At 35.4% G+C, this 22622-nt stretch overlaps 1 protein-coding gene across 4 annotated transcripts in view; it reads left to right on the forward strand.

Moving 5' to 3' along the window:
- The window catches only part of PPFIBP2 (PPFIA binding protein 2), a 107533-nt gene that overhangs the window by 22322 nt on the left and 62589 nt on the right, over nucleotides 1-22622 (forward strand). For all 4 annotated transcript variants that reach the window (XM_032187564.1, XM_032187566.1, XM_032187565.1 and 1 more), the window contains exon 3: nucleotides 13940-14154. In XM_032187564.1, the coding sequence (XP_032043455.1) occupies nucleotides 13940-14154 (215 nt within the window). The remainder of the gene's footprint in view (nucleotides 1-13939; nucleotides 14155-22622) is intronic.

A 22622-nucleotide genomic window follows, 5' to 3' on the forward strand; every position in this document is an offset into this window, starting at 1 on the left:
ATAGGTCATAAACAAATTGGCAACTTCAAGAGAGTTGACTTTACAACTTCAGGTTGCTTACTTTTTTTTTCTTTTTTTTTTTTTTTTTTTTTTCTCCTTCTAATGCCCACTGTATAATATGCAAAACAGGCTTACATAAAGATATCTAACAGGAAAAGCACCAGGATATTTCCCAGGCAGTGCATTCTGTCAAGTTTCATCAATGTTAACTGAATACTTCTCATATGATTTCAGGATTATATCTACCCAGACCAAAAAAAAAATATTATTTTCTTCCTTTACTTATTTTAGTTGTAACGTAAAGAAAAGCTCAAATTGTTTGGAGAGTTGTTTACCTAATTTATTTATTATTTTCCATTACAAGAAATAGAAAAGTAATTTTAAGATAGACTAACTTATAATAATAAGTTATTCTAACTTAAAATATTTCTGGTCATTCTCTTCTAGTTAATGTTCTGTGTGCTCCAGAACTGTTTCTTGCATATTCTGGTATGATTGACGGTCCAAATGTATCTGCTAGAGTTTATACTTGGATACTGGTGATTATCCCAATTTGTCTCATATTGAAGAACATAGTTATTATTCAAGTTTGATTCTCTCTAATTGAATCCAGTAGGCTTCTGTATGCAATCTGTGGAGGGACTGCAAAACAGGAATGTTCTCTTGTCCTGTATGGTGAGAGGAGAAATAGGGTAGGAAACTCCTTTAGAAGGAGGACTGTCGTAAAACAAACATGGACACAGAGTTTTCTAACTGAAGATTTATATATACCATACTGTGCAAATATTGGACAAGTTATCTGCACAAATGTAGCTGCTCTTTGACTAGCCTGGGAACAGCAGAAATCAACTGTTCAGAGCTATTTCAGTTCACTATATACAGATTCCATGGATATCCTGTGGCAGCATTGAATTCAAAGACTAAGACTAAATTTCATGACTGTTGGAAACATGTATGTGATGAAAGGTGATGTAGGCTTCCTTTGGGATGAGGCCTGAGTGGATACTAGGAAGAACTATACTCCTCTTGGCCTTGGAAAGCAGGTATAAAATGAGCATTAATCACCACTACAGAGAAGTGAGAAGTCCAGAGATACGTAACTGTAAGTGGTTCATTTTTTTAAGTTTGAATAGGGGTGTGTGTGTGTATATGTATACACACGTTTGTTGGTGTATACACACATAAGCAAAGAACAGCATTCTCTGTTTAATTAGAAAAACAATCCTAAGCTCTTATATTAGCTGTAGTTATTATAAAGGACGAGAACCACATTCTAGTATGTTGAGGTAAGAACTAGGCATTCAAATACATAATATGAATATTTACAGTCCTACTTTTAGCCTTTTTAATTGGAAAAAGTAATGTCTTTTTCTCCAAATGTTAGCATGCCTAATACATGATTCTGGTTAATGGAAATAAAAAGTCTCATTGTAGATTGTGCATCTCAGTGCAATACAAAATGTATTAGTGTTCAGAGTGCATGAGGGTAGGATTGTCAAGCAAGATTAACAAATTAAATTTCACTCGGCTTGATCAAATTTGACAGATAAGTCAGTGTTCCCAAGTCTTTTTATGCTTCAGTTCATCTTTACTGATAACCCACCCTCATAGCTATATAAATTACGCATGCTAAATAATTAGCCTTATTTGGCTAAAACAGCAAAAAGGACTAATGTAATTGTCAATGAACATGACTTATCCATTAGCCAGAATGACTTGCACTCCAAACAGATGCTTTCTTTAGAGAAAGTACCCATATGTCAGATCAGCCTATATATTCTTTACTCGAGGTTCATACCTATGACATTGCCTCCTGGTGTCCAAGTCATTAACTTTCTCTTTACTTCCACTTGTACCCCGTCCATTAAAATGTGCGGATCCGTAATCCATAGGATTATGGATTTCGCTTAGTTTTTCTTTTAAATTAATTTTAATTAATTAAAACAGTCTTTCTTTTAGTTTGTCAAAATGGTTCTCTCTGTCAGCAATTTGGAAATTCATTATTTTCTTTTGTGAACAATGACCACAAATCTAAGATCTAAAAATTCCTGTCGTAGTATTATAGTCTGGTGTAGCTCCAGAATCTCTTGAAAATCAGCAACTAATCAGTGTAATTATTGTTTCCTTTTAACCAGAGCTCCTGCAATTATTACTTAATGAAAAATGATGAGAATGTTAAATGTATTATCATGAGTGTGTACTGATATTTCAGTGCTAGTACTGAAAGATTAACAAACCTAAGTAATTAAATAGTATGTCAATATCTAAGAAGTATATGTGTTTAAATTCCCTTGTCTGTAGGGGCAGTACACTCACACTTGGCTGTGTACTATAAACCCAACTGTTTCACATACCCCTGCCGAGAAAAATAAATAAATAAAATAAAAGGCCGTAAGGGGAAATTATCTTGAAGAGATGAACAAGACTTTTATTCTGGTTTAATATATTTTCCTTAGGAGATCTGCTTGCCAGAATGTGAAGAAGGATGTGTTTATTATGTCATTTTTGTTTGTTTGCTTGCTTGCTTGCTTTTACTTTGTTGGTTGGTAATGTGGCTGGTGTGTTTTTCTTGCTCTTCTGATCCATCATAATTTGACTATGAAAATAATATAGCTATGCTATATTACTGGATGTGTTGGATTACCAAATGAACTCTAATTAGGTGATCAGAAAATGGAATCAAAATATGGGAATGGAAAAAAAAAATACTGATAGCCCTGTTTGAACTCCTTTGTGTGCATTTCAGGTTTTGTAGAACAAGGTTTTTACTGAGCTCCTACATAAATACTAGGAAATCAAAAGATTTCCTAATAACCATTTTTATCCGTCAGACACGTCATCACAATATTCATTCAGAATGTAAGGGCTAGTTTCACGGCACTTTAGGGGAAGAAGATACAATTCTCTGTTCTGCTTCATAAGGATTTGAAATTGTCCAGACCAGAGAGAGAGCACTTAATCGCCTTTTTTTTTTTTTTCTTGTGGTGTGTGCTGGGGAGGTGTCTTATTTGAAATGCATGCTGGATAACATGTAGCTGATAGGAAGTACAAGCCTCTTGTGATTGTGTAGAGTGAATAAAGAAGAGCCCATACTTTTTCTTTTCAATTTGTATACTACCAGCTGGTTTTTATTTTTTTATTACTTCTGTCTTATTCAAGGTTCACAGTATTTTTAAATTCAAAGTTTAGTTTCTATAGTAAAGCTTTATAACTTTTTATAACGTACTACTTGGGTTTTTGTAGAATTTCATTTCAAGCACTGACTTGACAGAAACAGTAGATGAAGTAACAATGACAAACAGAGTAATTGAAATAATGAGCAATTTCTTTCCTGACAGATTGGAGCAACAGCTGTAGTGGTTACCTCATCTTTTAAATAAATTGTAATTGTGTTAATAAGCTGTGCTTCAATTATGATTATTGTCTTTCCATTTACCTTTCTGTTCACATTCAATCAATCTAGACTTTTTTTTCTGAACAAAAGAGATAATATATCTACAGCATTTGTTTTTCTTGTTTCTGCTAGGTATTAATTAAGGTGAGCATTTGTGAGAGTGTACTATATAAGATACTATAGTAGCTTTTTGAAACCATTAGCTAGAAAATGTTTATAGATAAAACATATAGAGGTATTAAAAAGAAAATAAAATACTGCATGGCTTGAAATCAGGTCATTGATAAATATATAGATTCATATCATTAACATTATCATTAACAGTTCTATAAAAATATGCATTGAGATGGGGGAGAAGAGTGGGTTAAAATGGTGACCATTAATCATCCTGAAAAGTAAAGAGAAAAAATAATAAAAATACTTAGTATTTATACTTTGCAGTTAAGCTATAAAAACTGTTATAAAATGAAGATAAATATTTGTTAGTTGCTGGCATTTAGCTTCAGATACAAGAGTTTGGAAAAGCTAGTTAGGTAATCTCTTAGTGGTTGTCAGCAATAAGATAACAATTTTAAATCTTTTAAACCTTTTTAAAAATGTAACAGTTCACAGTCTTTCTACTTACTTGATCTGTAACTAATCTCATCAACAGTCTGTGGTATTTCTTTTCTATTTGTTACCATTGTTGAAGACATGGACTCACAAACTGCGTGCACATTTCAATAACCATTACATCTATTTGATATTGTATTTTGTTAGGGCTTTACGTGTGCTGTAGCCTTCCTCTTAATACCTTGCATAAATCCTCAAATGCAGCCTCATATGAGTTTTAAAAGCATATGAAAATCATGGCAACTTGAATGGTTATTGCACGTGTGAGAGATTGTTCACTCATTCCTTACCCAGAGTTGCCAGAGCAACCTGCAGTTTGGAATTTCCTCAATCTTGAGTGTTTAACCTTGCAAGAGGTCATTATAGCTATGTGGACTGCTGTCCCAAAACACACTTCCCATACTATCACTATCCAAAGCATTTTTTCTCACAGATAGGGAGGTCTGAGCACAAGATCGAGAATCAAGACCCCTGAATCCTGTTTGTAGTACTGATGGATCTCCTCTGTAAACAGGTCCATACTACAAAATCTTACGGAGCTCACAAACATTGGGAACTTGTTTCCTATAAATACTTAAAGAACTTGCACAAAACAACTCTAAACATCTGCTTTTGTAAAAGACAAAATTGTCCTTTATGCTCAAGTTGGTCTTTGTTTTCCCTTGCAAGTATTCCTGTCTTTCCAGCAAAACAGCAAAATCAGAATATTTCTTGAAAAAAAAAAGCATTAAGATTAATTCGAAATATAGAAATCTTTTGTTACTGAAATATTTTATCTTTGACTACAGATAAGCAGGTCTGTCAATATAAACTAAAAATACAGCTGTGAGCTAGACAGCTATGACAACATACCAAAACTGCAGTACTGCATTACGTTTGTATGCAATGTCTGCTTCAGAACTCTGCGTATCTGTTCATAATTTTTGAAGCTTTGTAATTAAAGTGTGCCATTCAGTATTGCAGCTCAAAATGATGTTTATGGAAGAGTAGTCCCTATGTGCTGAAATTCCTATTAGTGTAATAGATCTGAAAGTATTGCTGCTCTTCACGTATAACTCTTTAGAAGGGTTGCTGGAATGGTTATGCCACTGTGGAATGGCAGAACTTACCTACCAATATTTGTATATATGTCTCTGTTATTAAAACCACTTTATCTCTACTACTCAAACTGATAGAAATGATATCCCGCAGCTTGCCTTGCAAAGTTTCAGAAAGTTAGGTTTGAAGAGGAAAGATTGAAATTGGCTTCAGAGTATGATGACTTCAAATTCCATTGGCATAGAAGCAAAGGGTGGGAAAGAAACAGAAATGTAAATAGCTTCAGATATAGTATGTAGCAAAGAAAGGCAGTTAAACTATGATGGTCATAACCCCATACGATTGAAAATCTGAGACACAGAGGTTCTTTTGTGGTTTATATGGTGTGCTATGTTCTTCAGTACATGAGTCACTTGGTTGCTTAATATGCTAGTGAACAGATTTCTAAGATTTCAATTGAAGCAAGTTTTATTAAACACAGACTTTATTTAAATTGAGAATCATGGCTTGTCTATTTCTTACTTTAGGCAATTAAATTGATTCAAAAATTATTTTTGACTACCAGAATAGTGTGATTTTTATGAAACATGTTTTTATTTTCTTACGAACTGAATGCTGTTATTTTCCTTGTGCTTTCAGAGAGCCGTCTTTTCATGAAACAGCATTCATGTTACCAGTGACTTACTACAAACAATTCAGAATGTTTTACTAAAAAGAGGTACTTATCAATTCACAACACTTTTAATTAGACTACTAGTTTCACTGGCGCTAAACACACTTTTTTTTTTTTTTTTTTTTGTGGATATGCCTATGGAGAAATAGTTCAGCAGAGAAGAAATTGCTGCAAGTATTTGTTGTTCTTTTCCTTTAATAAAATTGGTTGATTTTTGTCTTTCCCATGCAATGGATACTTTACCTCAAATATATCATTAAGATTTGCATTGTCCTAACTTTGCTAGGTCTCCACCATAGCTGCAAAAGCCATCCTTCTTTTTTCACCAGCTGTAAGGCTGCTTAGCTTGTCCTTCTGGATAAGGGAGATATTTTTGTTGCAGCTGTGTATATTGTGCCTAATGTGCTGTACATCAGTGCTTAAGGTCCATAAGCATGTAAAAGTAAAAAGGCTGAGTAATTACATAGATAATTTGCATATGAAATTATAGACGGTTCTTGAAAATTGTCGAAAGGATTCTGCGTGTGGTTGTAAATAAAACTCACATGAAAATCACCCAAGCTACATGAAACTTGCATCTGAATGTAGTCATTAGCATTTCTGGTCTTGGTAACTTTTTTCTAGGGCTTCCTGCTAATCCAGCTTAACTGTTACTGTTCACTGTAGTTAAAGATCTAACAGCAGAGATTTGAGCTAATGTGAGCTATGATTCAAAACACACCATTTGTGATGTATTTTGCATTACTGTATGAGAAGACAGGATTGTGTGAACAACCTCTTCACTCCTTTAACAGACGATTTAGGACTGAGGATGCTGAGTTATGTTCCATCCAGACCTTAATACTAGTTTACATAAATTCAAGTTTTCAGGGCTATCTTCATGAAAAGAAGAGACTTGTGCTTCAAAAGACAATTATGCTTTGTAGAACTTGGACAACCTATATGCTCACTGAGTAAAAATTCAGGTAAAAAAAAAAAAAGTTCTGTAGCAGTATAATGATGATTGACTGAAAGTCCAGAGAAAATGTGTTTATAGTTTTGACCAACAATGATTAGAATAAATATCAAAACTGTTACATATGAGTATTTAAGCTTTCTATAAAGCCATCTGTACTGCAGTGTAGAATTAACTTTGGAGTTGTGTTGGTCTTATTTGTGTTTTTTTGTTTTAAGTGTTGGGATTTGGGTTTGGTGGGTTGTTTGCTTGTTCTTTTTTTTTCTGTTTTCTGGATTAAAATCTCAGCAGTTCTAGGAAAATCTCTTTGTAAACTACTGTTGGTTGAGCTTTATATTACCAGGAATGTTTTTTTATTTTATTTTGGAGGGAAAAGACAGATTATATAGAAGAATGCAGTGGAGTGGAAGTAAAGGGGCAAGCAAAAGTGAGAGATTTAACTGCTAAAAGTGATGAAAGATGGATAAATACCTATAATATAAGCTGAGGAGAATGGATTTTCAAACTAGCAAGGTTACCTGATTCATACCTTTAGTAATATATTTTTACAAGCTTCAAATAGTGTTCCTTTTGAAATAGTTTATGTATTTGCCCAAAAGAAACTTTCCTTTGAAGCCATTCAGTTAATTGCAAGAAACTTAGAACACAAAATGTGCTTGCATGGTCAATGTGTAACCCAAATGTGTAACTTTAAGTTGTTTTCCTTTTTTCATTAGTTATGTTGTTCTTTCTAAAATACATATAGTACATAGCAACTTTTAACCTCCTTCATCCACTGTCTGTATGGGAAAGACAGAATTAAGCAGCTTGGAATGTCTTTGTCAAATACATTTACTTTTTTTCCTCTTCTGAAGTGGACATTTATGGTGATTAACTGTGCTCCAGTAGTACACTAGGAAACCATTGTGTTGAGTTTTATATAAATATGATGACAAAAGATTCCCCTGTGTCCTGTTTACCACTGGGGGAGAAAAGAAGAGGAGAAAAAAAAAAAAAAGAGAGAGAGAGATAAAAGAAAACTTTGACTTGCTTAAGACCATATAATTAATATTTTTGCAGGAGTTCAAAACTGCACTCATTTTTCCTGAGTATCAATAAAATTCTAGTGGATGAACCATATTCTTCCCCTCTTCAGTTGCCTATACTAAAGCCAGATATAAACTCATTGCTGTTGAGGAGAGTTTACTGATAATTTGTAGTGTTCTGTTTGCACTGTGGCATCTCTCTTTTTGTATCAATCTGCAATAAGATCCAGGTTCTCACTGTCTGGTGGTAAAATTTAATGTACTTTGCAGCCTGATGATGTGAAGATTTAAACTAATGCAAAGAAATGTAAATATTTACTCCTACACAGTTTTAGTTCTGTTTTTCAGGGTGTGTTCTTGTCCTTCTGTTGAATGATACATATACTATTTAATATGAAACTATATGGAAAGTGAATAGGAGAAACAAGCCTATGATTCATTTGAATTTAAGCAGTAAAACAGGAAGCTTTTGAGCTAAGCTACTGAGTTGTCCCTTGCAAGTTCCTTGAATTTCTGCATTCACGTCACTCCTTTACCTAGTATAAAGTGTATTAGTTGTTGCCTTCAGAGGAATTCTTTATTTTTCCATTTCAGTCAGGAGAATGAAAGCAACTACAGTAGCAATTCATGGCAAGCCAGTTAAAAAAATAATAATAATATCACAAGGGAAGAGTACAAGTATGCATTTGATGGTGGGAAGGGTTGTGTTCTCTTAGTGATTCACTGATATCTGTAAGTAGCTCCCATTCCAGACAAGGAGAGTTGCTCATGGGAGGGCTTCGTAGCTTTTGCTGAGAACTCTGGTCCCAATCCAGCAAGCATTTTTAAGTCGTGGTGTAATTGAACATATTTGTCATTGCAGTGACTTGAAGGTAATGGTTTTGATTGTCAAGAACTAGAATCTTCAGTATATCTCAGAATGAATACTCTGTATTCATTTCATGATGATTAAAAGAGAGAATAGAGAGAATGTGTTTTGTTCGTTTGCGTGTGTGCATGTGTTTCCCCAACTATATCAGACCCAGGTACATTCTTTTCTCATCAGCACCTACTTTTTAAAGTCTAAACATAAATCTCAAATAGTTCTGATTATTTTTTTAATATTTTTTTTTCCATGGATAATAATTCCAGTTGAAAGATTTAGAGTCATAAATGAAAGTATCTACTTTTCATAAATTTCAGTCTCTACTTCCTTCATTTAATTTAGTTGCTATTAATTAAAGATAGATTTTTCCTTCCCAGTTCTAATGGAACCAGTGCATTTAATAATTTACAGACAGTTCACTTGTAAGTTTGTTACATCTATATTCATTTAAACAAACAAACACTTTGCCATATTCATTATTATTAGCTAGGAAAACTTTGAAGTATCTGTATTGTCTTCTGTAGTTCCTAAAATCTTGTGCTATTTATGCTCAAAATGAAATCCCAGTCATAAATATGGAGTAAGTTGTAAGAAACACCAGCTTTTTTTATGTTGTTAGGTAATTCATGGAACGTGAGCTTTCCATAAGATTATCTTTTATTTTTATTTGTTGCATTTCTTTTTGTTAGTAATGGACAGAAACACATTTCTTTCTTCTAGCTTTTTATTTCTTATTTCATGCAAAATTACATGGAGGAATTACAAATTACATTGAGGCAGGAAAAGAAAACTAACTAAAAACCTGAAAATTCTGAAGTTGATTTTTTCTTTAATCACTGGACATCAAGTTGTTGTTCTTTCCTGGTAAAAAGATATTGCCATCTCCCAAGTGTCCTTAAGAAATACTGGACTGACCTCAAGTTTCAACTCAAACCACAACTATGGAAATTCATTGTATGTGCTTTACACATGGACTCAATTTTGGTGAGTTCTGTTGAGATGATAACCTTCTACCTCTATGTAAAGCAGTGGGACTTAGCGTCCTGACAGTCTGAATAGTCAGTTGAAGCTCTTAGGATAACTGAAGTATGCATATGGAGTGTGCCCGGGTTCAGGAAATCAGATAATGTAGAATTCCTTGCTGGCCCTGTCTGTGCTGCAGTGCTTGGGATTTTTTTTATGTTTATAGAAGTGAGTTTCTGAAGAACTTAAGTTTTGTAAGTTCTTTTGCTTATCAGGATTAAAGAGTGTGTGTGTGTGTTTTTGTTTGTTTTTGTTTATTTTCTAGTGGTGTGATGAAGTCAAATAAAGGCATTTAGACTGCTGAGAGATGATGACAGAAGTATCATCCTCAAGGAAGTTGCACATAACTTGTATAAGTTGTACAAATTATCTAACTACCTAACGTAATTAATTTAAACCCAGAACAATTGTTTAAAATCTGTACTTACCTTGAAGATCATGGTTTCTACTTTGTACCTGAAATATTGATAGTGGGCCTGAATGTTTGTTTGGATTTTTATTTGGATTGTATGGATTTTTGTTTGTTTCTCTCTTGTCTGTATCTGTTTAGTCTAGTCTGTATATAAAAAGCATTCATAAAAGTAACATAAACAACACTATAGAAGAACGCTATACATCTATGGGTAGAACTCAATTTGTTTCTTTCCCATTGTTTGACTCATTCCATACCTATTTTAAATTGCCGGCTCATTGAAGAGGTAGCTATAAAGGCTGTCTATGAAGTAACTTTGGATCCTGTCTGCTTTTCTGGTGTGAAAATTAATTGCTAAACAAAAAAACAGAAAATTTTAGTGTGGAATTTTTCAAATGGAAAAGTGAGAAAACTAAAAGTCCTAACATCAATAGCAAAGGAAAGCATACCCCTAAAAGTGGCATCAGTATTAAGACAATGCCGGATTTTAGTTTGTGTGTGCTTCTCTTTTGGAAAGTAAACAGTGAGCCCCTTTGACCAAATTAAAAGATTTAAGAGGTTAAGTGATCCAAATGACTCTTGCACACAATTTGCAAATCTGCTATATTTGTCGATAATATTAAACTGTGTTAGAAAGTCTTAGGTTAGATGTTAGGAAGAATTTCTTTACCGAAAGGGTTGTTAGGCATTGGAACAGGCTGCCCAGGGAAGTGGTGGAGTCACCATCCCTGGAAGTCTTTAAAAGACGTTTAGATGTAGAGCTTAGGGATATGGTTTAGTGGGGACTGTTAGTGTTAGGTCAGAGGTTGGACTCGATGATCTTGAGGTCTCTTCCAACCTAGAAATTCTGTGATCCTGTGATTCTGTGAAAGTACATAAACAGGAAATACTAAGCTTCCATAGATAGCTGAGAGTATAGAAATGAACAAGAAAGTATCTTCAAGTGGCTAGAATACTCAAATCCAGCAAAACAGGTAATTGATCCTTTCCTCAAAAGGGAAAAAAAAAAAATCAGGAAGACTAGATTGATTTAAGAGGTGAAACTGTCTTTTGTAGCACTGGATATTGAAGAAACTTTATCTTGGACGTGGTCACAGATGGAACCTAAGATGAGATCTCGCAACTGAGGTATTAAACTCATAAGCAACACAAGTGAACAGAATTAAATGTGAAAACAAGTGTATTGTTTTAAAACAAACAACCCAAACAACCCACAAAGCATTCCCTATTACTGAGCCTTGCAAAATTTCAGAAACTTCCAGGGATTGTTTTGCACAAACAATATAGAAATGATATAGTAGAATTAAAACCACACACTCTTCTGCATAGTTAATGACATGAAGAATTCTATCAGATCAATTAAAGCAGTGGTTGAAGAAGAACATCTGGTTAATACTATTTAGAGTTTTTTCCTAAAGCTTTTTGTAAAGTTAAGTGTTCACAAAATGACAGACAAAATATTCTCTTGGATTGAAAACTGACTGAAATGGCAAACAATATTGGGATTAAATGATCAATTAGCATTTTGGCTAAAAGCTAATCTAGGTATATTCAAGTATACTAGGACCTGGAATGTTAATGAGTTTGAGAGTTATATTCCGAAAATAATATGTCAGGCTCTATGTAAATACCATTAAGTTCATTGGGTTCAAACAGCCTGTATTGTCAGAATCAGAGTAAATAAATAACCATAACAGCCAAGCTAACACTGATTAATGCAAAATAACGTGTGATGAAGAGGGAAACTTGAATTAGTTATACATCTGGGTTTCAAATTAAATACGTCAGCTCAAAAGAAAAGAACTTAGCAAAAAAAAATTAAAAGTTCAATGAAGACTTCAGTTCCTTTCATAACTACAGTCTAAGATGTAAGTGATGCTAAACAGAGGATTAAACTAACAATAGTATAGAGATTATTATAGTCACCTTGTATGGATCAATGACGGAGTGTTCTAATGAATACTATATGCTTTGTGGATCCAATATACATCTGTAAAGCATATTATAAAATGGAAGAATTAAGGGGAAGAGAGTAAGAATGATCAAAAGGCTAGAAAATCTCCCGTGAAGTCAAATAAGGGGAAAAATGGGATTGCTTATGCCAAAGAGAACAGGAATGAAGACATACGTGAGTACAATCTATTATGTACACAAGGCAATGAAATGTAAATAACAAAAAAAAAAAAAAAAAAAAAAAAAGTAAAAAGTACGGTAAAGAGAAGTTTTCCATCTGACTGGTTGTTAAACAAATGTTAAATTAAATCAAAGGTCTGAAATGCGGATTAGAACAAAGACAGCCCATTACAGAATCACAGAATCATCTAGGTTGGAAGAGACCTCAAAGATCACCTAGTCCAACCTCTGACCTAACACTAACCAGTCCTCCACTAAACCATATCACTGAGCTCTACATCTAAACGTCTTCTAAAGACCTCCAGGGATGGTGACTCAACCACTTCCCTGGGCAGCCCGTTCCAATGCCTCACAACCCTTTCGGTAAAGAAGTTCTTCCTAATATCCAACCTAAACCTCCCCTGGCACGACTTTAGCCCATTCCCCCTCATCCTGTCACCAGGCATATGGGAGGATAGACCAACACCCACCTCGCTACAGCCTCCTTTAAGGTACCTATAGAGAGCAATAAGGTCACCCCTGAGCCTCCTCTTCTCCAGGCTGAACAATCCCAGCTCCCTCAGCTGCTCCTCCTAAGACCCCTCACCAGCTTCGTTGCCCTCTGGACTCACTCGAGCACCTCAATGTCCTTGTAGCGAGGGGCCCAAAACTGAACACAGTACTCGAGGTGCGGCCTCACCAGAGCTGAGTACAGGGGAACGATCACCTCCCTAGCCCTGCTGGCCACACTGTTTCTTATGCAAGCCAGGATGCTGTTGGCCTTCTTGGCCACCTGAGCACACTGTTGGCTCATATTCAGCCGACTATCCACCATCACTCCCAGGTCCTTCTCTGCCCGGCAGCTCTCCAACCACTCATCTCCCAGCCTGTAGCTCTGCTTGGGGTTGTTGTGCCCCAGGTGCAGGACCCGGCACTTGGCCTTGTTGAACTTCATGCAGTTGACCTCAGCCCATCGGTGCAGCCTATCCAGATCCTCCTGCAGAGCCTTCCTACCCTCGAGCAGGTCAACACAAGCACCTAACTTGGTGTCATCTGCGAACTTACTGAGGGTGCACTCGATGCCCTCGTCCAGATCATCAATAAAGATATTAAAGAGAACTGAATTGAAGCAGACACTGAAGCAGACACACACACACACAAAAGATATTAGAAGTTATTTATAGAATTACTTTAGAAATATAAAATAAATATATATTTATTGAGATATGTTTGCTGTTCTTATTGCTCTGGAGAAAAGAATGTTGCTGCTGAAGGTATGGCAGGGGGTATCTGTGTTTTAGAGTTTTTTTTATGATTTGGAAAGCTAGTAAAGCTTGGTCAAGCATTTTTGTTGCTAACTTCTTTGGGTTTGTTCTCTGTGGAAAGTGTTTTAAACCTACTGAAGGTTACATGTTTTTCCACTTCTGATAATACAGTCTATTTTCATTTAAATTTCTTGTCAAAGGGCTATGTGAATCTTGACTTGTGTTGCTTGCGAAGCACTGCTCTGTGTGGAGATTTTAGTGTAGCTGAGAAGGTAGTGACATCTCATGGCAACCATAGAAAACTACAGGTGATTTGTAGTAAGGTTTTGGAGTTTGTAATTTAACAGACATTGCAAAGGCTGTCTAGGTTGCAATTCATTTTAAAATATGATTTTACATACCTCTCAAGTGCTCTTTATTTATCTAGTGACTATCTTGAGTATTTCTAAACATTAATGGAAATATTGATAATTACCAGCATTTGAAGTGTAAATGTTGTAGTGTGTACTAGCTATACATTTGTCACTTCTTTAAAATCAGACTCTCCTTTTTTCTCTTGGTTTAGGAACAAAATCAGCTGCAGAGTATGCTAATGGTGCTTATGATATTGTGTCACCTGCTCCGTCAGTATACTTGGGCACATTTCAAATTTTACATCTCTTGGAAGATCTAAAGATGGCGTTAGAAATGTTAGAGGATCCACAAGAGAAAGAAGCATTGCGAAATCAAATTCCAGGGGCCACAGCAGTGTGTATAAGAGAGTGGTTTGAAGAGAATCTGGTGAGTAGTTATTTACAGCTTTTTCATTTTGTTTGAAACAGCATTAGATCAAGTATTTTGATACTTCAGTTATTTGTATAATGAGTGAAATCCACATTTTAAGAGAACTGCAGTGGATGGTAAGCAGTCATAGAAAGCTTGAGGGTATTACTGCTTTTTGAGATGGTTACTAAAGCAATGCAGAGGTGGGAGTATAAGAAGGTGATAGAGGACCTTATTTTGTGTGGGCAAGAGAAAAGACAGTAAAGACAAAGTTTTAGAAAAGTTTTTTTGGTTTTATTTGGGTTTTGTTCATCCTTTGCTGGAGGTAGAACACAAGTATATTTTATGCAATTTTTTTCATTTTTAAACCACCAATTTGGAATAGATGACATTGTTTGATGAAAGGAGAAGTAGGAAAAATATGGATGATTCTCCTATCATTTCCTTACTTCATTTCCATTGCCTTTAGCTATTGGTGTTTTAAATCTCCAAAGTACCTTGTACACCAGGCAGTGGTAGTAAACGTAGAAAGCATTAGCTTCTGTTTTTGAGACATTTATATTGGGATAGACAGGGAATAAACACTTGGCTATATTGGAAAAGATTTAAGGTTATCCATGTAAGGAGCAGATCTTCAGATAGACCATACAAGGAGAGAGCCATTGGACATAAAGTCAGGGAAGCTAGCAGGGCCAACTGAAATACTCCTCACCAAGCCTGCTATTGCAAGTGAATGGTAGTTTCCTAAAGACAAGAAGCTACCTATCACTTTCTTAATTCTAGATGAATGGATTTTCTTCTGGCTTTGTCACTGCATGTTTCTCTTACACAATTGTGACTCTAGTTTTTGGTTCAGTGTTTACCATCTGCTATACGTACCTTATGCCTATTACTAAGCTAATCTTGTTGGACTGGTAGTTTCTTTTTGGACTTGTCAACTGGTTTGTTGACATTACCTACACAGTGCAGGTCTGTGGCTGGAAAATCCTGTTTCAGACTATATGAAAGAAAGGAATGAGAATTTGTTACCAGATTTGAAAGTGAGAGAGGTGGAAGCAAACGTTTAAATGTTTGGATTTACATGTACGCTATTAGATTTGGAGTCCAGATCCTCAGACCAGCTCCTACTACATTCCTGCCTTTGCAAAAAATGTTTATGCCTTTTCAAAGCTTTGCAATCAGTAAAATATAATTTTAGTGCATGAAAGATACATTTTTAATATACATTTTAACTGCTCACACCGCAGTTGGTCCTGAACCTCTGGGTTGAAGAGTTTGAATCTGGTGGCCTGGCTTTTGGCTCCTTTGTTGCAGAGATATTAAGTTAGCTTTTCAGTTCTGTGAAGTAGGTAACACTTGATATTTTGGGAACTTTATTATTCTGTATAAGTGTATTTCTTCGTTTTCATGGGAAAGTTGCCAAGACAAAAACCTCAGTTCCCTCAGAGACTTGCAATTTATTGATGTCCTTAAAGTGTTGTCTAGCACATCAAGAGTAGTATTCGTACATGTATGATAAAGCAGTTGCGCAGTCTGGATTCAGAACCAACAAAGAATGGGAAAACTGATGGTATGATGTATCTCTAGTGCAGTGTGTTGAGATGACTGTGTTCTTAAAATATTGTGAGCTGTTCTGTATTGACAAAATCTGCACTTATTCTAAAGACATTTACATGTATATGCATTTGTATGCATAGTAGCAGCGACATTTAATACAAAATTACTATTAATCTGTGAATTTTTATCTCCAGCTTCTAGTGTGAATTAGTCCTCTTTTATATATTTTAAAAATCCAAACCATTTGTAATCATGCACACAACTTCCATGGACTTCAGATATGTAAGAGCTTTTTCCATTGACAAGCAGTAGTTTAGACTGGAAATTAAGACGAACTCTGATAAAATTCAGCTCAGTTCATTGAAATGAATTTTGTTTTTTAATTTCAAAGTTAATTCCCATTCCAAAAAATCCTTGCTAATAACTCAGAGCTGTGAAATGTAGTAAGTGATATGTGAAAAAGAATAGTCAACACAGTAAGCTATAGAGAATGAGAACTCTTTAGCTCAGTGAATCCATTCACATGGGAGGGCTCAAAATTTATAATCAGTACTGTTTATGAAATGTTGGAGTGTCACAAAAAAAAAAAAGCCCAATCCACATAGTTTAAATAAATCGGGATTGAAAGAGTTTATTGATTTATTAAAGACATAGTAACTAGAATTCAATGAACTATATACTTAGGATCAACATCCGCAATACAACAAATAAACTGGAACACTAGATAGTAACAAAATGTTAAGGACAGCTTCAGATTTATACATTGAGTTCTGTAACTAATTAAAAAAAAATAATCACATACACATGCACACACAAATTCACAATTACATGCACATATTTCTGCTCTCACAGACAGTGTCGGTTACATGCTGGGTTCCCCTGTTAAAACATATCACCTATTGGACATGTGGGTGCTTTAGCTTTTATGTGTGAAAAAAGCCCAAGAAGTACCCCATAACCCATGCACTGGTCAGCAAGCACCAATGAGGTCATGCACATGGGTCCTCAGTTGTTGCAACTGCTAAGTGTCAGAATACCCAGCCTCCAACCGGGAGGTGCTTTGGCAGACATAGAGATGTTGCTGTGCTGCTGGGGTGACTTCAGTCAGAACCTGGTTTGATGCTGCCAGTTGCTTTGTTATTCTTATACCCTTTGTCCTTGTATTTTTCACACTTCTTTTTTACTTCTTTTTTTGAACTGACTCCCTCATTTCAAAAAGACGGTATGTAATTCCCTTATTATTGTAAATTTCAGCTGATGGCCATCTCCTCTTTAATGTGAGCAGTTTTGAGCAAACACACGTTTAGACGGTTTTGGGTGTTGCGCTCACTGTTTACACTCACATACCTATCTTAACAGTTGTCTTACACAGGGTATTTTTCCAAGTGTGGATGGTACAAGCACCCCACATCGGAAAAAAATACTACTACTACTAATAAAAATAAAAATAAACTAAAAACCCCACCAGAAAACAGACATCTATTATATAGAATATGCCAGAGGCTCTCAAACAAAATTTGCAACTGTCTCTTCCAAGCATTCTCTTTGTAGTGAATTATTGGCCTTCACTTTAGAGATATAGATTTTTTAAGAGCTTTTATGGGTTAGGTTGGAAGGGGATTTTCTTTTGTGGGTGGTTCCACATGTGTTTACTTTTTGGGGGTCCATGCACCTTCTTTAGAAGCTCATACTGGTGGCTGCTGTAACATGTAGTGAATAAGCCACTGATTTTGGATAACACAGTAATTGCATTGATCCCAACATTATATGGGAATAGGGGAGGCCAAAAATATTCTCATTTTACCTTCACTGGGAATACATTAGACACCAAAGATACAAATAACAATCTGACATCAATTTTAAAAGCAATAAACATCCTCCTTTCAAGGAAAGAATGTGTCATTTTATGGTCCTTCTTCACTTAAAAGCATGTTTGGAAATTGTATTAAAAATGCTTGCAGCTGCAATGCACAATCAAGTATACAAACAAGAACATGTCCCTTATGGTGAACAAACTGAATTTGTGTTTTACTAGCTGACTTTTAGTTAAAAAGACAGAATGAGTTTGTGTCTGTAAAACTTCATCTTAAAGTACATCTATGTCTTTGTGACTGGGGAGGGAGCTACCTAAAATCATCACAGAACTTTTCTAAAATAATCACCAAACAAATCAAAATAATCCACTTAATTAAAAATATGTGGGTCTATTAGCAGAAAGAGTATGATAGCATTTCTGGCTGCTTTTTTATGTCTTGCATCAGCTTTTTGCAGAGAGATAACATGGTTAGCTTTTTAGTGTTTTCATTACTATATAATTCAGGAGAAGCTCAGGTTGGACATCAGGAAAAACTCTTCACTGAGAGGGTTGCTGAGCACTGGAACAAGTTCCCCGGAGCAGTGGTCACAGCATCAAGCCTGCCAGAGTTCAAGAAGCATTTGGGCAATGCTCTCAGACATAGGGTCTGATTTTTGGGTGATCCCGTGTAGAGCCAGGGCTGGACTCAGTGATCCTTGAGGGTCCCTTCCAACTCGGGATCTTTTATGAATCTATGATTCTCTGGTTGAAAGAACATTAATTTTTCTGTAAAGGGCTTATTAATGTAAGCTTTTAAAATTTTCAGAATTTGTTGTGTGGACAGAACTCTTCTCTTATCCTGAAGTAGAGTTGTTATTGAGAGAACGTAGCATGTAGTACTTTATCTGCAAATAAGAGAAAATAGAAAAAAAAAAAAAAAAAAAAAAAAAAAAAAAAAGGATAAAGGAACTGAATCAAAGCATAATTTTTACAAAAATACTGGTTGCAAACCTTCCACCTTCAAGTCATATATTGGAAATACGGCTCCTTTTTGCCAGTAACTGAAACTACTGCCCTCTATTGGCTTTTCTGGGAAGCTGCAGAAAGGGAAGTCAGGGGGTTCAAGATTAGCTCTGTCTGAATAGTGTCAAACAGGTGCATTTGCTAGCTAGCATTTTGGTTTAAGCAGAAGTATGAAATGGAAAACCCAAATATTTTTGTGTGCTCCTTCATCATGAGCAATCATCAAAACCTAATTCAGCTCTGAAAGCTCTCTGACACAGAGTATAGCTGTCTACTGGGTCTGTTTGTGACGCTCAGCAGCGGTGGGTATTACAAGTAAGACAGCAAATGAATGAACCTTCTTAGTATTGTTTTTTTGTTTGGGTATTACCTGAGAACTACCATCTAGCTCAATTGTACAAGAAAGGAACAAATACTTTCTGCAGAAAAATGCTACTTGGCCTTATATTTCCAGTATCTTTGCAGCTTTCATAATTGCCACTTAGTGTGCTGAACTACACCTAACGTTTAAATAAATAAGGCTGTGGAGTTTAGCCTTTCCCTCAAATTTGAGACACACAGGCTTATTGCTGATCAGTCAGGAAGTTCCTGTGATGATTACAAACACTATCGGTGGTCTGACTAAGGTCTTACCTTCCCTTAGTGCTGTAGTTTGGTACCTTTATCAGACAGGAAATATCACCAAGTTGTGTTTGGGATTTGGTTGCTAGTTCTTAAACAATTCTGTTACATGTTTTGGTCTGTCTGCTATAGGTGTAAATACCAAAGGTTTGGGAAAATTCAGATCTGCCTCAGGTGTGAAAACTTCACACTTTGTATTTCCTGCCTGATGCTACCTTGCTTACTTCCTCTTTTGAGAGCATCTATTTTTTTTTTTTTTAATGGAACTTTTGATAGTGATTTAGTGTTTCAGCTGGAGTTAGATTTTGTGCTTATCATCTACAAACCCTTACGAAAGAGGAAGAAGCACACATCATTTGTGGAACTAAATGTATACTTTTGGCTAAGGCTCTTTTTTGAGTTTCTGTGGTCTGGTACCTGTCAACATCAGATATTTAAGTTTACAGCATAGCTGGGCACAGTAACCTCACTGCAACTGATTTGAGATAGATGAAGTAGGTATGACAAAGTTAGCACTGAAGTTAGATAGACTATTACTACACATAATGGAATGAGGATATAACAGTTTCTGTAACTTTAGAAAAGCATGAATCTTTTAACAAAGCAAAAATAGAATAAAGCATCATTAATAGTACACTTTTAACTGCTCAAGAACTTTGTGTCTATACGTTGGTAATTTTTTTGGTCTTGAAAACTGAGGAAAAAAGACACAAAAAGATAATCATGGAGACTTGAAAGGACTATAATGGAAACTTTGTATAGAACAATTTTCTGTGTGGTTTCACTACTTCTTGTTAAATATTTTAGTACTACAGTACCACATGACATATCACAAAGCAGGTAGTAATTTCAACATTAAAAATTAATTGCTGCAGTAACAACTGACTGACTTGGTGAGCTAAGAAAGAATATATTTATAGACAGTTCCATTTCAGAACTCTAGATGAACGTCTATGCTGTTAATTCTTGTATTTATTTCTACATCTTTCTTGAACCCATTTATGAGTAAAGATGAACCATAATGTTCTTACAGCAGTCCTAAAATAATTTTAAATATGAGTGAAAGCCTCATTTCCATGATTGCAAAGCATGATCTTCCTTCCAATGGAATGTTTATATTCAATTTAAGCTGCTTCACTGTGTAGCTTTTTATACTGACCCTTAAAATGCTGGTTCTTGAAAACTCATTAGTATTCCCCTGCTTATGTTTTTGTTTGTTTGTTTGTTTGTTTTTTCTCAGAAGCTTAATTCCGAAAATCTTTCTAAATGTTCTAAATTTGAGGAAGCAGGAAGAGGAAAAGATAGGATGTAGTAGTAGAGGAACATGAAGTAATTTGACGAAATGATGTCATTTGCCTTAAGATACACGCTGTGCTTTGTCTCATTTCATGCTGTGTTTTTGCTGTGATAAAAACAGACTTGTTTGCAGGAGTAGGATAAATTTCTTAGACTTGATTGCCCTTTATTCATGATTAAGATTCAGAAGAGATTGTTTCCACTGTCTGTTAAAATCAGGGATGTCTTTCCTCCAGTGTGTTCACAGGGACTTAGATTAAAATAGTGAATCCTAGTTCATAATTCTGGCTTAGTGTAATTTATGGTGTAAAAACACATTTTAGGCATGTGTTAAAGTGCTCTGCTGAAACATAATCACTAGTCTCTTCACTTCTGTCTAGGACTCATTTTAGCGTTATCTGCCCAGAACGGAGGTGGAAAATGACTGCAATACAGGGCACACAAATGCTTTTATAAAGATGGGATATAATAGTAACATCCTCTGCTAGTTTAAAAAAATAAAAAATAAATCATACTTGCTTGCAAACAGTTGTGGTTACAAGAAGTCCTTAAAAGCGCTGTATAAATATATAATTGAAATGTAAGATATTGCTGCTAAAAACAGAAGTATTAAATGTATGCATCAGTAGAACTTCTCAGTAACAGCTGAGTGGGAAGAGAATATGTTCTGAGCAATGCCAGTTAAAGCCAGTACATTTATCTCCTGGTAGATTTGACTGCAGGACTCATCTGTTGAGAGGCATGATGGAGCTATATATAACTGAATCTTCCCATTACCGAGTGGTATTAGCACATGTTAAATTGAAAATGTACCAGCAAAGCCTGCTTGGGACAGTGTAGAAAAGCCGTCATTCTGTATACATTCATATTTATTTTTGCCAGCTTGAAATATTGGATGGTTATGTTTTCTGAGCAGTAGTCCAAGTCATAATTTGAATGACCCAGTCCTCTGCTGAGCTCCAGCTCTTTTTCAATCACTTCATGATGTGAGGAAGCCCTGAACTGGAAGATATTGTCCTCTTAGAGTTCCCAAAGCATGTTATAGAAATTCACAGCACTCGGGAAGCAGCAGTGTCCTTCATATGTGCAGCTATTTATGCACACTAGAGAATGCCTTGGAGCCAGTGGAAAGGGGGGTGCACATGGCTCGCATGGAATTTATCTAAACCAGGATGATGTTTTTTATATATATATTTTTAACATTCCATCGTTGTCTGTGAGCCAGCCTCATGCTCTCTAAGAGTGACTGCTCTCCATAGTAGATGTTTAGCAGAGGTAGGAAAGTTTTCGCTGCACAAACTAAATTAAGATTAAAATAGCTTTGTAGTCAGTGGGGCTGGTTTAGGTCAATTTCTTAAAATGACATGGTGGGGTTAGTTTTCTGCAATTTCTTGCACCCGTGTAATGACCAAGAATACTGAACAAAGCCAACTTTTGATTGAAGTGATTAAACAGTGTTATGGCCATAGGCTTAGAGTGCTCATGGAAGAAAGGTGGTATTCCTGTTATTTTTATATGTTAAGTTTTCCAAGATTTCAAGGTAGCCTAATGACATATTATGAAGTTCAGCCCCTGGGGGCAATCATCACCTATGTGAGCTATGCATACGTTGATATTGTCAGAGGGATTAGAGATCTACTCTGTTGGAAGTCATGATTGTGTACAGAGATTGCATATTAGCCTTCAAAAGGATGAATGTGATTTATTCATATTATCTAGAACTCCATTTGTCTAGGACTCCTTTGGCTGCTGACTTCAGGGCCTTTGCACTAAGCAGCTGAGTATCGTGTTTGCCTTTTCTTTTGTGTCTAACGTTATGGATGGCGAATGTTTTACATTTCATATTACATTGTCATTTAATTTCCAGCTGCATTGTTTTTCATCATTTGAAATATGATACACTGCGTTAATTTAACAAATATTAACATATAAATGTAAATGCTATGAGGTACCTAATGTTTTAAGTGTAGCTAGAGGTAACATCTGAAAATGCTTTCCATCAAAAAATTAAGAGGATTGGTAAGAGACAATTATTTAACTAAACAATTGTGATAACAGATAAGATATAAGGTAATATCCATGTAAAGAACCTAGGGGTAAAATTTTCTTTTAAAAAGTACTGTATTGATTTGGAAGTATTATTAGAACGTTAGAGGAAGGACATAGTCTTGAAGTATTTCTGTATGTAACCTTT

Source organism: Aythya fuligula, chromosome 5 (assembly GCF_009819795.1).
Source record: "Aythya fuligula isolate bAytFul2 chromosome 5, bAytFul2.pri, whole genome shotgun sequence".
Lineage (NCBI taxonomy): Eukaryota > Metazoa > Chordata > Aves > Anseriformes > Anatidae > Aythya > Aythya fuligula.